Source organism: Hypanus sabinus, chromosome 1 (assembly GCF_030144855.1).
Source record: "Hypanus sabinus isolate sHypSab1 chromosome 1, sHypSab1.hap1, whole genome shotgun sequence".
NCBI classification, from domain to species: Eukaryota; Metazoa; Chordata; class Chondrichthyes; order Myliobatiformes; family Dasyatidae; genus Hypanus; species Hypanus sabinus.
In genome coordinates this window covers 163,334,071-163,352,526 of record NC_082706.1, presented here as the reverse complement: position 1 = coordinate 163,352,526, position 18,456 = coordinate 163,334,071, and the positions used below count along the sequence as shown (strand labels likewise).

At 37.8% G+C, this 18,456-nt stretch overlaps 1 protein-coding gene across 1 annotated transcript in view; it reads right to left on the bottom strand.

Moving 5' to 3' along the window:
- LOC132406092 (putative Polycomb group protein ASXL3) overlaps window positions 1–18,456 on the bottom strand; it is a 230,275-nt gene that overhangs the window by 84,108 nt on the left and 127,711 nt on the right. Inside the window, exon 7 of the mRNA XM_059991342.1 lies at window positions 2,825–2,988. Coding sequence (XP_059847325.1) covers window positions 2,825–2,988 — 164 coding nt within the window. The remainder of the gene's footprint in view (window positions 1–2,824; window positions 2,989–18,456) is intronic.

The window sequence follows — 18,456 nt, the reverse complement described above, 5'->3', positions numbered from 1 at the left end:
GAGCCCGCAAAAAATCCGCAGCCAGATGTGGTTGGGCTATGGCGGCCAATGTGAAGTCCCACGTGAACTGGCTGGAGTTGAAATGTAGCTGCACCTGATGGGTGCCATAGGTCCTTACTGTGCTGCCATTCACGGCCCTCAGGGGGGGATCCAGTGCCCTGTTGCGGGTGTTGTAACTCGTCGGAGGTAAGACGCTGATCTCGGCACCGGTGTCGACCAAAAAGCGGCGTCCCGACCGCTGGTCCCACACATACAGGAGGCTATCCTGATGGCCAGCCGCCGTAGCCATCAGCGGCGGCTGGCCCTGGCGTTTCCCGGGAACTGGCAGGGCGGGCGACAATGGTGGGCTTCTGCGCCCCACCGCTGGTGGTAGAAACACCATTGTTCGTTGGGCTCCCCACCCCTGCCTCTGGGGTTAGCGGGCTCTGCAGCCGGGCCTGGTCTGGTTTACTGCTGGGAGCGTGGCCTGGTGATCTGTGCGACGGACGCCCCACTCTCCTTCTTGGCATTCCACAGCAAGTCCGCCCAGGCTGCCACCTTCCGGGGGTCGCTGAAATCCGCGTCGGACAGCAGCAGGCGTATGTCCTCGGGCAGCTGCTCCAGGAATGCCTGCTCAAACATGAGGCAGGGTGTGTGTCCGGCGGCCAGAGACAACATCTCATTCATTAAAGCCGATGGAGGTCTGTCTTCCAAGCCATCCAGGTGCAGTAAACGGGCAGCTCGCTCGCGCCGTGAGAGTCCGAAAGTCCTTATGAGCAGGGCTTTGAATTTGGCGTACTTGCCGTCCACTGGGGGAGGTTGTACGAACTCCGCAACCTGGGCCGCTGTGTCCTGGTCGAGGGGGCTCACCACGTAGTAGTAATGTGTGTCTACTGAGGTTATCTGCCGAACATGGAATTGAGCTTCTGCTTGCTGGAACCATAGGTGAGGTCGCAGCGCCCAGAAGCTTGGCAGTTTCAATGAAACCGCATGAACAGATGCGGCGTCGGTCATCTCCGGTCCAAAAATCGTTTGGACTGTCGGGGTCACCAATTGTAGTGGTGTGCTACACAGAGCGCTAAAATAACGACACGGAGTCGGTAAACTGCAATTAAAGATGATTTTATTCGAACTTCACAGCCTTGTTTTTGAAGCCTCCCTCATCCCGCCCTCCCCGGGCGCGGATGCTCCAAGGGACACGTACTCACAAACTCCCGCAGGCTTTTTCCCCTTTGTTGTGGACCTAGCCTTTGTGCCTGCACGCTTGCTATTTGTGAGCCGGTACGAGTGCCCTAGGAAGTTGGTCGCCACAAGATAGTAAAAAAAACTCTCCTTTTATGTAGCAATGTCCATTATTATGGAGCATAGATTTATGAAACGGGGTTGTAGACTTTTTTTTAAGGGATTTGAGGATTTTTTCACGCAGATGGTGATTGAAATCTGGTATGATGGAGGCAGTACTCCAAAATTCAAAATTCCAAGTCAATTTATTATCAAAGTACATATATGTCAGCCTATACAACCCTAAGGTTTATTTGCTCACCATATTTAAATGGTTGGATGAGCATTTGAAATACCAAGGTATCAAAGGTTACAGACCAAGTGCTGAAGAAAGGGTAACAATGGATAGCCACTTGATGGCTGAAGCAGATATTGTGGCTCAATGATTGTCCTTCCATGTGGTACAGCTTAACACAAAATGCTGGAGGAATTCAGCAGGCCAGGCAGTATCTATGGAAAAGAGTACAGTCGACGTTTCGGGCCGAGACCTTTTGGCAGAAGACCTTCCTGTTAAAGAGTCTTGGCCTGAAAAGTCGACTGTACTCTTTTCCATAGATACTGCCTGGCCTGCTGAATTCCTCCAGCATTTTGTGTGTGTTGCTTGGATTTTCAGTATCTGTAGATTTTTTTTATCTTGTTTGATGTTGTACAGCTCTATGGAATCATGGAAATTTGAATTCATGGAAATCTTGACAATGTTGCAGCTCTAATTTCATATACTTTGGTTTTGAGTGTTACTTCCTTCTAAATTGAAGGATCTTGGAAACAGTCTGAAATTCTGTCACTATGAATTATTTATTTTTTTATTCAGAGATAGTGCAGAATGACGCAATGTAAACACATCTGTCTTGTGTTGCTTCACTACAGCTGTTGGGCATGCAGTGAAAGGTTCTTAAAAATGAAATATGTAAGGCAGATTACATTAGAACTGAGAGTTATTTATTTTGCTCATATTTCTTTGTTCATTTGGAGATACAACATGGAACAGGCCCTTCCGGCCAAATGAGCAACATCAACCAGCAACCCACCAATTTAACACTAGCCTAATCACAGGATAATTTACAAAGACCAATTAACCTACTAACTGGTGTGTCTTTAGACTGTGGGAGGAAACTGTAGCACCTGGAGGAAACCCACATGAGTCGTAGGGGGAATGTACAAACTCTTCACAGATGTGGCCAGAATTGAACTCCAAACTCTGGAACACTCTGAACTGTAATAACATCACACTAAATGCTGTACTGTGGCATCCCATGTTGTAGAAATTGGAATACAAATGATACTATTTGAAAAAAGTACATTCAGTTTTACACTGTTGATTAATTTGTACAATGTAAAATAACACTGAAAATTAAAACATAAATAGATGTAAGTGCAGTATCCCAATGAGAAGGTTTGAGTGTTCAGTGAGTTACTTTTTAATCAAATAACGATGTTTTTGCATAATAGATTTTCCACCACCGTTTCACAAGCAAAATGCAATTTAATAGTTGTTTTCTCTCCTGCTTTAAGAGACTCAATATACAGCTAACACAACATATAAAGTAATTTATGCTCTGCTTACCTGTCGATCTACCTCTGGTAGTAAGATCAGGAGCTGTTGTTGAAAATGATGTGGTAAAGAGGCAAACGTGTGCTTGTTTATTAAAGCTCGCAGATTAGTATTCACCAGAATAGAACCTGGAGTTTCAACATCAATTTCCTCTCCTCTTGTCCGTTTAAGCTGTCCTGTGTAAAGATATACAACAATGTCATTCCAAATGGATACCTGTATCAAATTTGTTGTAACATGATAAAAATCTCCAGCAGTATGCATAGACGCATGGTGCAGTACAATAGTAACCCTAATTTAATCACCTCAAAGAAAGAGAAGTATCCTTCTGAGAAGTTCTCTGGCTATCTCCCATGTTCTTCTGGGAGGCTGGAAAGATTCTGAAGATCAGCCTACAGTACAATAAGAACGTGACTGAAGAATCCATGCAAAGCAGACCATAAGTGGGAAAAGAGGAAACCATGGGGATTATTCTTATTTCCCTCACTTAGTAAACTGACAAAATAGAGATGGAGAGAGGGAAGATTGCAGATTGGGTGCAAAATTCTAAACTTCTGGCAAATAAAACTGCAAAAGGAAGTTTTCTTTTTTTCTTACATTTAATGAAACAGAAATGAAAATTTAACAAAATAGAAAACATATTTAAGAATCCTAGGAAGATGTTCCGGATCTTAACCATAACAGAAAGTCACTTTCTTTAACTGTGCACCACCAAACAGATGTTACTTTGTGGAACAAACAAGACCAGCCCTGGTTCATAATGCTTTTCAGAGAATTATTACAACTGTGTTGCCCTTAAGGCATTCGTTTAGTTTATTACATTTTCGCTTTAGTAATTCATTTGTAATTATTTTCTAGCTAAAGTTAAGGTTGTTGAAAGTAAATTCGTTGTCTGTGATGTATTGCAGCATGCGATGATGTCACACCTGGTTTTGCTGTGTCCTGTGGGAAAATACCGGTTTGGAGAAACGGGAAGGAGGGGGCTTGTGTGTTCAGGATCAGCGCGAGAAAAGTTTTCATTCTCCGCACTAAGAAACATCATCGAAGTAACGCCGTAAGTTCATAAGATAATCGATATGTTGAAGTAAAAATGTTAACGCTGATTGTGTTAAAAGTAATGACAGATGATAAAATTTATTTTCTTGTGCTATTGAAAGAGTTGTTGGATAGTTTGTGTTGAAGTGTACTTAAAGTCAGTTGATGGCATAGGTAGATTCTGACTGTATGTTGTACTTTAATGTAATATAGTTTGTTGTAGTTTTACTTTTGCAAGTATTTATGATGTAAATGAGATGTCAAGAAGGAAATAAATACTGTATATATTTTGTAGAGTATTTATTTCACCATACGTTAATGTGGAAGAGTGAACAGTAAATGGTTAATCTTACTGCGATCCTGTCTTCATTGACTATGGTTTACCTCTGTGTTTAGTTCAGAGTTCTTACACCTGAATGAGAATACTACAACAACTATCCCTCTGAAATGCCATGAGTTTCCTGCATCTCTTAAACATTAAGCACATATCAGGGGAAAAGACTCTGATTAAATTTTTTGCAGACATCTAGTCTAGCATCAAAATATTTCATTAAATAAATAAGTTAGGGTCCAATGACGTTAATGAACCCAACTGTGATTCAGAATCAAACTAAAAATCAAAAGCTACTCTAGTTTTGCCATAAGCATGAAGAGAACTGGGACATGCTAGGAAGATGAAGAAGCTGTAAGAGGTAAGGTTATTACTTGACTGTCTCATGGTGGAAGTTCAGAAGGAACCACTGAATGCAATAACTGATGTTTAGGATATGGTCTGCTTCTTCTTCTCTCCCTCAAAATTTTCCTTTCTAATTAGTGCTTGGGATCAGTTAGGAATCTGTGGCTTTCAAGAAAACTGAAATCAGCAAACTGGCAAATAACTAATTAGACTGTGTAATTCTTACAGCCTTGAAACCCAGAACGTAGGAAGTGCAAATTATAAGTAACCCATTAATAGTTCACAAAAAAATATTAAGTATCGACTGAGTCTTGGGCATGGGATGAAGGCAAAAATTGAAATATCAGCTTATTCCTTTTACATTTGTACCACTTCAGCTCTACGTCCTTCCTGAAGAAGGGTTTTGGCCTGAAATGTTGACTGTGCTCTTTTCAGAGATGCTGCTTGGCCTGCTGAGTTTCTCCAGCATTTTGTGCATGCTGTTCTGATTTCCAGTATCCACAGATTTTCCCTTGTTTGTAATTTTACATATTTCTTGTTAACTTTCTTTTGCCACTTCCTTATTCCTCAGGTCTGTATAGATCTCTGGAAATTTACTACTGCCATTACTCATGTTCCACTGCATTTCTCTATTTTGTGTCATCGATAATTTGTCATAAATCCCCAGGTCAAAGATTGCCATAACAGCATATAGTATAAAGACAGAGAAATGATTTGGTGAGAGGTCCATGGTCTGACTGGACAGAGGTACTCAATAAGTGGGGAACTGTTGGAGATACAAATGGGGCTGCAAATACACAAAACAAAATATTTTTGACTTTGATCTCTTGACTATGAAACATGTAACCCTGATCACTGTTAACAAATGTTTAAGCAAGACTTGACTTTTGGCTCCCTAGCTAAGTAAGGCCAGTGTCTGAACAAATAGTCAGCATCACTAATGTGACTCAATGCACATTGTATTCTATTTGATTTGGGTGGAGAAATGGAGATCTGGTTCTAGCAAATGAGGGGTAAGGCACTCCTTTCCTTCACTAGCCTGCAGGTCACACTTGGGCAAGGTGTAGCACCTACTTAGCACACACCACACCCCCCACCATCAGGGTCACATGAAGCCAAGTGAGCAGGTGGTAGATGGCCATATGAGCAGCTGGTATGCATCTCAAGCCTTGGTTCAAAGTGAATTTTACTATCAAAGTATATATATGTCACAATATACAACCCTGAGCATCATTTTCTTGTGGGCATACTCAACAAATCTACAGAAAAGTAACAATAGCAAAATCAATGAATAACCACCAAACTTGGGCTTTCAATCAGAGTGCAGAAGACAACAATCTGTCCAAGTGCACAAAGAACCACCAATAATATTAATAAATAAGTAATAAATATCGAGAACATGAGATGAAGAGTCCTTGAAAGTGAGTCCATTGGTTGGAGGAATATTTCAATGATGGAGCAAGTGAAGTTCAAGTCAAGTCTCTTTTATTGTCATTTCGACCACAACTGCTGGTACAGTACATAGTAAAAATGAGACAACGCTTTTCAGGACTAAGGTGTTACATGACACAGTACAAAAACTAGACTGAACTACACAAAAAAAACAACACAGAGAAAGCTACACTAGACTACAGACCTAGACAGGACTGTGTAAAGTGCACAAAAACAGTGCAGGCATTACAATAAATAATAAACAGGACAATAGGGCAGGGTGTCAGTCCAGGCTCTGGGTATTGAGGAGTTTGTTAGCTTGGGGGAAGAAACTGTTATATAGTCTGGTCGTGAGAGCCCGAATGCTTCAAAGCCTTTTCCCAGATGGCAGGAGGGAGAAGAGATTGTATGAGGGGTGCATGGGGTCATTCATAATACTGTTTCCTTTGCCGATGCAGCGTGTAGTGTAAATGTCTGTGATGGCGGGAAGAGAGACCACAATGATCTTCTCAGCTGACTTTAGCTGCAGGGTCTTGCGATCCGAGATGGTGCAATTTCTGAACCAGGCAGTGATGCAACTGCTCAGGATGCTCTTAAAACAATCCCTGTAGAACGTGATGAGGATGGGGGGTGGGAGTTGGACTTTCCTCAGCCTTCGCAGAAAGTAGAGACGCTGCTGGGCTTTCTTTGCTATGGAGCTGGTGTTGAGGGACCAGGTGAGATTCTCTGCCAGGTGAACACCAAGAAATTTGGTGCTCTTTACGATCTCTACCGAGGAGCCGTCGATGTTCAGTGGAGAGTGGTCGCTCTGTGCCCTCCTGAAGTCAACAACCATTTCTTTTGTTTTGTTCACATTCAGAGACAGGTTGTTGGCTCTACACCAGACCGTTAGCCACTGCACCTCCCCTCTGTAAGATGACTCATCGTTCTTGCTGATGAGACCCACCACAGTCGTGTCACCGGCGAACTTGATGATGTGGTTCGAGCTGTGTGTTGCAGCACAGTTGCGGGTCAGTAGAGTGAACAGCACTGGACTGAGCACACAGCCCTGGGGGGCCCCCATGCTCAGTGTGATGGTGTTGGAGATGCTGCTCCCGATCCGGACTGACTGAGGTCTCCCAGTCAGGAAGTCTAGGATCCAGTTGCAGAGGGAGGTGTTCAGGCCCAGTAGGCTCAGCTTTCCAATCAGTTTCTGAGGGAAGATTGTGTTGAATGCTGAACTAAAGTCTATGAATAGCATCTGAACGTATGTGTCTTTTTTGACCAGGTGGAGAGTGGTGGCAATGGCACTATCTGTTGAGCGGTTGGGACAGTACGCAAACTGCAGGGGGTCCAGTGAGGGGGGGCAGCAGGGTCTTGATATGCTTCATGACAAGCCTCTTGAAACACTTCATGATGATGGATGTAAGTGCAACGGGATGGTAGTCATTTAGACAGGACACTGAAAACTTCTTCGGCACAGGGACGAAAGTTATCCCCTTTGTTCAAGAGTCTAATGGCTGAGGGGTAGTAACTGTTTTTAAACCTAATGTATGGGACCGTCACGTGATGACATAGGATCGAGACGTAGAAATCCAACTCTCCCGTAAAAAACCAGTAAAATAACATTTAAGTGAAGAAAAGTTAGTAAATACTTTTTAAAAACTAATAATAAACTATTCAGGATTGTCTTAAGATATGCCTCCTAAACAGAAGCAGAAGAAAACTACTACTTTGAAGACAACACAAGTTGGAAATGAATCAAGGCCAGTTGCTATGAAAGAGCCTCGGGCTCAACTGCATTTTACCTCTGGCGATACAGAACAGGAAACTGCGGCAGCATCAACCGTTTCCCAAAAAAAAGAGCAACAGGAATTGCACGTGCATGAAGGAAAGGGCATGCGCAAACATGAGCAAACTAAACTACAAATCCCAGCTATGATCGGAACTGAAGGTGAAAGTGACAATGAGGTGGAATCAGATTCTCTGGATAAATCAGGTGAAGATGAAGAGACAAACAAAGAAGAGCAACAGGAAGAGGTTGGAGGTGATGGAGACATAAGAAAAACTTTGGTGCAAATAATGCATGAATTAAAAGCATTAAAAGTAATAAAAATAAAAATACAAAGATTATGTTTGATAAAATGATGAAAAGACAGGACAAAATAGACAAGAAAATTAAAAACTTGGAAGAAACAATGGGAGACACCATTTATAGAGTGAACAAAATGTTAGATAATATTTCTGCCTGGACATCAGAAAGAAAATGGTTGTTGGAAAAAGTGGATGTGCTTGAAAATTTTAGCAGACAAAACAATATTAAGATTGTTGGACTTAAAGAAGGTATAGAGGAAGAGGATCCAATAATTTTTTTTCAAAAATGAATTCCGGAAATTTTGGAAATGGAAGGAAGAACCTAGTTAATTGAAATTGAAAGGGCTCACAGAGCCTTAAGACCAAGACCTCAAGTTGATCAAAACCCACGATCAATCTTGATAAAATGCTTAAGATATTAAGATAAAGAAAAGATCCTGAAGGCGGCTGCCTAACGTGCCAGAAAGAGAAATGGGCCATTGATGATAGAAGGGAAAACAGTTCTTTTCTATCCTGATATAAGTTATGACCTTTTGAAGAGAAAGAAGGAATTTAACCCAGCGAAAAAAGTTTTATGGGAAAAAGGCTATAAATTTATATTGCGCCACCCGACAACCCTGATAATTTTTTTAGATGACGGGAAAAGAAGATTTTTTATTGATTATCGGGATGCAGAAGAATTCGCACAAGAACTCCCAAATATTCGCTAATTACAGTCAAAGATTTAAAAGTGAAACGGATTAAAGATGAAGATAGGGACAGCGAATGGAACTGATGGATGTTTAAGGACAGAAGAATATTTAAATATATTCTTAATTATATGATACAGGGGAGAAAGGTTAAAATTTGAGAAATATTAATCAAGAGTAGTGATATTTTTTTTCTTCTCTTATATATACTTTTTTATGTTACAGGGGAGCTGGGGGAACTTCGGATCAATTGCTACGGGATTCAAGTGTGTAGTCATGGCGATTGCTATGACCCATACAACGGAGGGGGGTAATGTTGTGTTTTTTTTTCATTCACAACATTAGTAGGGGGGTATTTTGTTATTTTTTTTCTTTATAATCTTCTTTTCTTTTATCTTCCTTTCTTTGCCTGGACAATCGGGGAGGTGGTGAGACACATAGCAACATGAAGAATTTTAAAAAGATTCCCCAAGGTATTACGAAAGTTGAAAGATTAGGTATTATTATAGATTGGAGTAACCCTGTTAAAAATAATGACTAATTTACTGAATTTTTAAAGTTTTAATGTTAATGGGCTTAATGGACCAGTGAAAAGAAAAAGAACTTTAACATATATTAAGAAAATGAAAATAGATATAGCTTTTTTACATGAAACACACTTAACAGAGATAGAACATCAGAAATTAAAGACAGATTGGATCGGAAATGTTATCACAGCTTCATTTAACTCAAAGGTGAGGGGAGTTGCAATTTTGGTTAATAAAACTTTACCAATTAAAATACAAAATGTATTAATTGATTCTGCGGAGATATGTAATTATACATTGTCAAATTTTTTCAGAACTATGGACTTATGAATATTTATGCACCAAATGAAAATGATGTAAAATTTATACAAGAGGCCTTTTTGAATTTGGCTGACGCATATGACAAAATATTAATAGGTGGAGATTTTAATTTTTGTTTAGACCCAGTGTTAGATAGATCAACAAAGGTTGTTACAAAATCCAAAGTAGCAAAATTAACTTTATCATTGATGAAAGATTTAAATTTGATTGATATATGGAGAAGAATTAATCCAAAAGAAAGAGATTATTTATTTTATTCAAATAGACATAAAACTTATTCAAGGATAGATTTTTTTCTATTATCAACAAATATTCAAGACAGAGTGAAAAATATGGAATATAAAGCAAGAATATTGTCAGATCATTCCCCCTTGATAATGAAAATGATAATGATGGATAAATAGGAATCGATTTACAGATGGAGATTTAATTCAATATTATTAAAATTTCAAGATTTTTGTGATTTCATGGAAAAGCAGATTCAGTTTTTTTTTAGATACAAATTTACATTCAGTTATGATAAATTTATAGTATGGGAAGCAATGAAGGCATATTTGAGAGGCCAGATAATAAGTTATACTTCTAAAATTAAGAAGGAATATATGGTAGAAACAGACCAATTGGAGAAAGAGATCACAAAATTAGAAAAAGAATCACAAAGATATATGACAGAAGAAAAAAGACAACTTGTTAACAAGAAGTTACAATATAATACATTTCAGACATACCAAACAGAAAAAGCAATTATGAGAACTAAACAAAGATATTACAAACTAGGTGAAAGATCACACAAGATACTTGCTTGGCAGTTAAAAACAGACCAGACTTCAAAAACGATAAATGCAATTAGAACAAGTGTAAATAAAATTACTTATAAACCTTTAGAAATTAATGAAATTTTAAAGAATTTTTATTCTGAACTGTATCAATCAGAATCACAAAATGATAATGTTGAGATAGAAAGGTTTTTTTTTAATCACAAATAACTCTTCCAAAATTGAATTCAGAAGAACAGAAGGGATTAGAACGAGGTTGAAGAAGCTCTAGGATCACTTCAGAGTAATAAGTCCCCAGGAGAAGATGGTTTTCCGCCTGAATTTTAAAAAAAGTTTAAAGATTTACTAATTCCTTCTTTTATGGAGTTAATACACCAAGCGGAAAGAACGCAATAACTTCCAGAATCTTTTTCGACAGCTATTTTAATAGTATTGCCAAAAAAAGAGATCTTTTAAAGCCAACATCATATAGACCTATTTCTTTGTTGTACACCGACTGTAAAATACTAACAAAAATTTTATCTAATAGGTTATCTAAATACTTACGAAAATTTTAATAAATATGGATCAAACAGGATTTACCAAAAATAGACAATCGGCAGATAATGTAACTTGGTTTCTTAGTATAATTTATCTGGCACAAAAGAGGGAGGAAATGAATGTGGCACTTGCTTTAGATGCAGAAAAAGCATTTGATAAATTGGAATGGGAATTTTTATTTAAGGTATTGGAAAAGTATGGGTTAGGAAAATCTTTTATAAAGTGGATTAAAACCTTAAATACTAATCCCAAAGCTAAAGTAATGACAAATGGTCAAATTTCAACATCATTTCTGTTAACAAGGTCAACTAGACAAGGTTGTCCATTATCACCTGCTTTATTTGTGTTGGCGATAGAACCATTAGCTGAAGTAATTAGAACAGACCCAGATATTATGGGTTTCAAAGTTAACCAGGAGGAATATAAGATTAATTTATTTGCTGACGATGTTTTGCTTTATTTTAAACCCATTGTATTCGCTGCGTAAATTATCTTCTAGATTGGAAGAATATGGGAAAATATCAGGCTGCAAAATAAATTGGGATAAAAGTGAAATTCTACCCCTTACTAAAGGAGATTATTGTCAATGTCAATTAATAACTCAACTTAGATGACCGATAAATGGTATAAAATATTTAGGTATAAGAGTTGATAATGAATTTATATAAATTAAATTATTTACCATATTTGAAAAAAAATCAAGAAGATCTTGATAAATGGATGATGTTACCAATAACATTAGTAGGCAGTGTAAATGCTGTAAAAATGAATGTATTCCCTAGATTACAATATTTATTTCAAACACTACCAATACAATTACCGCAGAAGTTTTTTCAAGAGTTAAATATATATGTGAGGAAGTTCCTTTGGAAAGGTAAGATGTCAAGAATATCATTGGAAAAATTGACATGGAACTTTGACCTAGGAGGGTTACAACTTCCAAATTTTAAAAATTATTATAAAGCAAATCAACTTAAGATTTATTGCATTTTTTTTGATGAAGATAAACCGGCATGGATTAGAATAGAACTAGATAAAATAGGAGAAAATATACCAGAAGGTTCTATATATAAGTGGAATCTAAATGGATATGGGAAAAGAAAGAATCTCCTATATTAAAACATTTGATTGATTTATGGAATAAGAAAAATGTTGATGATGAGATAAAGAAATCTTTATTAGCAAAGAGACCTTTAATTCAAAATAAACATTCCTTTTACAATGGATAACCAACTTTTATACAACTGGTTTCAAAAAGGGATTAGATATATAGGAGCAAATATAAGGAAATCTGCAGATGCTGTAAATTCAAACTACAAATCACACAAGATGCTGGTAGAACACAGCAGGCTAGGCAGCATTTTGTGTGTGTTGTTAGATATATAGGAGATCGTTTTGAAGGAGGTATATTAATGTCATTTGATCAATTAAAGAATAAATATAAAATATCAAACAACACTCTTTTTTGTTATTTCCAATTAAGGGCTTATTTAAGAGATGAATTGGGTCAAACAATGTTATTGCCAAAACCTAATGAAATAGAAATTTTAATTCAAAAAGGAAAAATTAAAAAAAATATTTCTTGTATGCATAGTTTGATTCAAAAGCAGGCAATTAAACAAGGAATTCATAAGTCAAGACAAAAATGGGAAACTGATTTGAATATTAAAATTGAAGAAACAAATTGGTCAAGACTATGTCTTGACAGTATGACAAATACAACAAATGTCCGGCTAAGACTAGTGCAATATAATTTTTACATCAATTATATATTACACCACAAAAAATAAATAAATTAAACCCAAATTTATCTGATCAATACTTACGATGTAATCAAGAAATTGGTACTTTTTTTACACTCTACTTGGTCATGTTTTAAAATTCAACCTTCTTGGATAAATTTAAGAGTTTTACTGGAACAAATTATTGGAATACAACTTCCACATAATCCAACATTATTTTTACTAGGCGATATTGAACGGATAAAATCAAAATCCAAACTGAATAAATATCAGAAAGAATTCATAAAAATTGCATTGTCAGTAGCCAAAAAGGCTATTGAAGTTACTTGGAAATCGGATTCATACTTAAGTATAGATCGTTGGAAGAATGAAATTTTTAGCTGCATTCCACTTGAAAAAATTACTTATAATTTAAAAGATAAATATGAAATATTTCTGAAAATTTGGCGCCCTTATTTACAAAAGATAGGATTAAATATATAGGTGTTCTGAAGATAAAATGATTGGTTATCTGGGGAAAGAAAGAAATATACATATTAAAGCTATTATGAACTCCATGGAGCATGTGGGGATCTTCTGATATCCAGGCATTCTTTCTTTCTTTTTTCTTCTCTTTTTTTTCCTATAGGGATATGTTAGGGGGGAGGGGTTAAGGGGAGGGGGGGAAGGGTTGATTTTTTTTTCTTTCTGTAACCTATTTGAAAATTCAATAAAAAAAAATTATAAACAAAAACCTAATGTATGTGACCACAGACACCAGGCAGATAATCTCTGAAGAGTAATAATAATGGCTGGGGCCACCGATCTTGTAAAAACACAGTGGCAAACTGCTTCTGTAGAAAAAATTGCCAAGAGTAATCATGATCATGAGACCACAGTCGCCTATGGCACATGATGATGATGACTCTATTAGATGTAAACCCAGCAACTTTGTATTTATCCATCAATATTTAGATTAAAACACTCAGCATATCATACAAAATGTTAAACTACATGAAACAATTTCAATACTTATTTTGAAAATGAAACTGCATGAAAGGCCAGGAACAGAAGCCAGTATTGCAGTGGGGGTGGCACATTATGGGATCTGCACCCAAAATCAGAATCAGATTTAATATTACTGACATATGTCATGAAGTTTGTTGTTTAGTGGCACCAGCACCATCACCATCTGACACATAGTAAAAAAAATTACAACTTTCTGCAGCTTTTTCTGATACTGTGCAATGGGTCCTCCATATCAGACGGTGATACAAACAGTTAGAATGCTCTCCACGGTACATCTGTAGGAATTTGAGTGTCTTTGGTGATATAATAAGACTCTTCAAACTCCTAAACAAATGTAGCTGCTTTCATGCCTTCCTTTGCAATTACATCAATATGTTCAGCTCAGGATAGATCTTCAGAGATGTTAACATCCTGGAACATGAAATTGCTCACCCTTTCCATGTTGATCCCTTGATGAGAACTGATCTGTATTCCCTCAACTTCCCCTTCCTTAAATCCACAATCAAATCCTTGGTCTTACTGATGTTGAGTACAAGGTTGTTGCTGTGACACAACTCAACCAGCTGATCTACCTCACTCCTATATGCCTTCCTGTTACCATCTGAAATTCTGCCAAAAATAGTCATGTCATTGGCAAACTTATAATTGATGTGATAAGCCACACGGTGACAAGTGTAGAGAGAGTAGAATGGTGGGCCAAGCATGTGTCAGTGTCGACTGTCAGTGAGGAGAAAATGTTATTTCTGATCTGCACACTGACTGTGAACTCCCAGTGTGGAAGTTATGCACACTGCAGATCCAGATGCAGGGGTAGATAGAGAACTTGTTGATTAGAACTAAGAGTATGATTGTGTTGAAAGCTGAGCTGTGACCAGTAAGCACCAGACTGACATAGGTATTACTATTGTTCAGGTGATCCAGGGCCAGAAGAGCCAGTGAGGTTGCATCCACTGTAGACAGTGATAGACAGATTGAAGTGAGTCCAGGTCATTCTTAGGCAGGAGGTCATTCTCGCTATGACCAACCCCTTAAGGCACTTCATCACAGTGGATGTGAGTGCCACTGGGCAATAGTCATTGATGCAGCTCACCTTACTCTTGGGCACTGGTATGCAGAGGAGCACATATATATTTTTTCTGTCTGTTGGAGCCATGTATCCATTTTTGTCTGTATTGTATTTTATGGCACATTTATTATGGTCTCCTGTCTTCTGGGTTGGGGTGTGGTATAAGCAAATGAGTACAGTTCATATTCACGTTGAGAAGCTTAGTTTAGTCTAGCTGAATTGGGTAAGCCATGGGGTGATGTTTTTTTATTGACCGCTAACTTTGTTATTTACTAATTTAGCTCCAAGACTTAGTCATGATCAATGGGACGTTATTGGAACTCTAATTACATGCTAACCTTGCTTAAATACATTAGTTTGACCACTAACTTTGTTATTTCGCTAATTTAGCTCCACCATTTAGTTATGATAATTGGAACAATATTGGAACTCTAATGAGATTGCTAACCTTGCTTAAATACGTTAGTTTGTGTGCTAACTTTGTTACTTCACTAATTTGAATGCTATATCACTAATTTAGTTAAATTAGTTTTTCAATTTTGTAATTTCATTTTTTTGAAGTGCATCATACAGTGTTAATCTCCTGGCTTAGTCTCAGCAGTTTTTGTTTGTTTTAAAGTAACTACTACAGTATGATAGTCACTCTTTTGAAATAGGTGGGAAGCTCCAACTGCATTAGTGAGAGATTGAAGATGCCCGTGAACACTGCTGCCAGCTGGTTAACAAGGTTTTCAAGAGCCCTACTAGATACACCATCAGAGCATGCCACCTTACAAGGGTTCCTGAAAGATGTTCTGATGTCGGTCTCCAAGACAGAGTTTACAGAGTCACTAGATGCTGCAGGGATTTGCACAGGTGCAGTCTGACTCTCCCTTTCAAAAACATTGAACTCATCTGGGAGTGAAGCATCACAATTACACACATTGTTAGGTTTCACCTTTTAAAAAGTAATGGCCTGCAACCTCCACCAGAGCTGACATTCAAACAATTCTGCCTCTGAACTCAATTGGAATTGTTTTCTTGCTCTTATGATAGCTGACTGTAGATCCTACCTTGACTTCTAGTATAATTTAGAATCACTGGTCTTGAAAGGCATAGATCTAGCACTCTGCATCCATAGCTTTTGGTTTGGGTCTATCCAGTAAATTCTCGAAGGAACATACTCATCCACCCAGGTCTTAATGAATCAGTGACAACTGTTGTATATTCCTTTTGATTCAAATTTGAATCCCTGAATGCTGTCCAGTCCACCGACTCAAAGGTCTTGTAAGCGTTCCCCTGCCTCCCTTGACCATACCTTCTTGGTCCTCACCACTGATGCTGCAGCCTTTAGTCTCTGCCTGCATGCTAGGAGAAGACGTATAGGCAGATGATCAGACTTCCCAAAGTATGGGCATGGGATGGCACAGAAAGCGTTCTTGATGGTGGTGTAACAGTGGTCAAGTGCGTTGGCTCCTATTGTTCCACATATGTTGTTGGTTCATTTGTTTTCTACATGGATATTGACTGATTTACTGGGTTCATCTAATGCTGTCTGTTTATATATCCTGTGTCTAATGTTTGTGATCTTTGCTTTTGTTCTTAACATTTTTATTGTTTTTAATCTTATCTATTAAATCAAAATGTAAACTAAATATGACAGAACCTACAGATAGTTCTATCCGTAGACGATGCTACCAATAACTCAGTAAAATTACTGACACGTGAAATGAATAAAAATTACTTTTGTTATCACATGCTCTGCCAAATATATATTTCACATCCTCCTGCATTGATGTTAGAATGTATTCCACATTCTCCACCATCAAGCTGTCATGGCTTCAGGCTAACTTTATCACAGCAGCAGCCTGAGCATTGTATGATGCAGGGGACATGATTTTTATAAGACTGCATAGCAACCAACTTGGTAACCATGTTATGAGGGTTGTAGTTGAAGTAATCTTTAGCTTGCTGAAACCTATTTGAAAGTACAAAGGAATCCTTTTGAGACTGCTAAACCAAAAATATTATCATATTAGTGGTATACAATCAGCCATTTGGTGCATGCTCATTTGGGAAAAAAAGTAATATTTGAAAATAGTGCAAGCTTTATATATCTTAAGTGTAAATCTTTACTCTGGGGAGGGGTGAAGGGTAAATTGTGAGGGTTAAAATGTGGCCCTCAATAAATTTTCACTCCTGTACTCTGAACGGTCTTCAACTTGGACACAGAAAGGTATTGCATTTCAGGCAATTGGGACTTGGACATCATGAATACATTTCTTGCTAAATTTCATGTCAACACCCCAGTGCCACTTTAACTCTGAACCTTGGGATACTTGTACCATATCAAACCTAAGCACTAACCCCCAGCCCCGGGTTTCCAGCATTTTTGGACCCCTGAGCCCAAGTGCTGCCACCTACATTTTCCTGCTTGCTTTGCTTGTGATTCAAGACACCACACTTCAACCAAGCTTAGTTATTTGTTTCCAATTAAACCTTTGCTCCTTCATGAAATATTTTAAGAGCTACATTGTATTCTTCATTCTTTGTTGGGCAGCATATACTGCCTTGTCTTGAAATTTTGCTCCTGAAATTTTGAAGGTGAACAATCCTCACAAAACATTTTATGAAGATATTTCATAATATTGTTGGGTAGAAAATTCCAGGATTATTATTAGAGATAATAAGGAATGGCAATCTACAGGAAAGGCCCAGTAATGTGTGATGCTGGTTACACAGGTGACAATCTCACAATTTGTGGATGATACAATAGTCAGGTAAGTAATGAATAGCAGTAGAGTTTAGGAGGATTACAGATTGGTGAAATTGGTAGACATGTGTCAGATGCTTCGTTTGTATTACATGCCAGGTGTTATCATGAAGGGAGGCTTGTCAAAATGAGGCAAAGCTCTGAGGAACACAGGTACTATGAAAGCTGTTGCAGAGAAACTGCACTTAGGACTTCTCAGAAATAGTCTAAAGACTCCAATATCTGCCTTATGATTACACTTGTGTATAGATTTCCACTGCAGTTCTTCTCAAAAGCAAGTTGGAGACAGGCCTATGTTCAAGACTACTACAAGGTCATATTAATTAGCAGGCAGAAAATGTGGCCAGCCACCTCCTCCTAGGTATAGTAGACCACTGAGGTCCATTCCCTACAAAAGAGAATCTACTCTTGATAGCAAAAGGATTTTTGTTGATGGTAAACAAATATGCTACTACTAATGCTTCTAATCGAAAGTACAAAATCCACAATTAAATGTTCTCATAGATTATGAGTCTGATAATTGACCTGAAATGTTACTTCCACTTCTCTCTGCTCATTTTTATTTCAGATTTTCAGCTATTCGAAAAGGTTCAAATTTCTTTGGCAAACAAATTATGATTGACTATCGTGAAATCAACATTACAATTAGATTGCCTAGTACTGAATATATTAATAGATAGACATTATTTTAATTTTCTATTCCTTCATAAAGTAATTGCCATTAGTAAATTAGGTAGTGTTTATTTAGCGATGTGGACTTATTAATTTATTTAATGGAACAATTGTTCTATCAAAATGTTCAATAAAGGAAACAAAGGTCTGGTCAAGATGGCACCAGTATACAGCACTCCCTCAGTCGACATCTTCCAGATAGCCCATAAAAATGTCTATTTTATTTCTGTTACATGTGTTTTTCATCTTAAATGTGTTTCTGGAACTATTAAAGTCTGTGATTTACAGTCTGGAGATAGATTGAGTGATCCTGCACTTTGCTGCCTTCAAGATGAT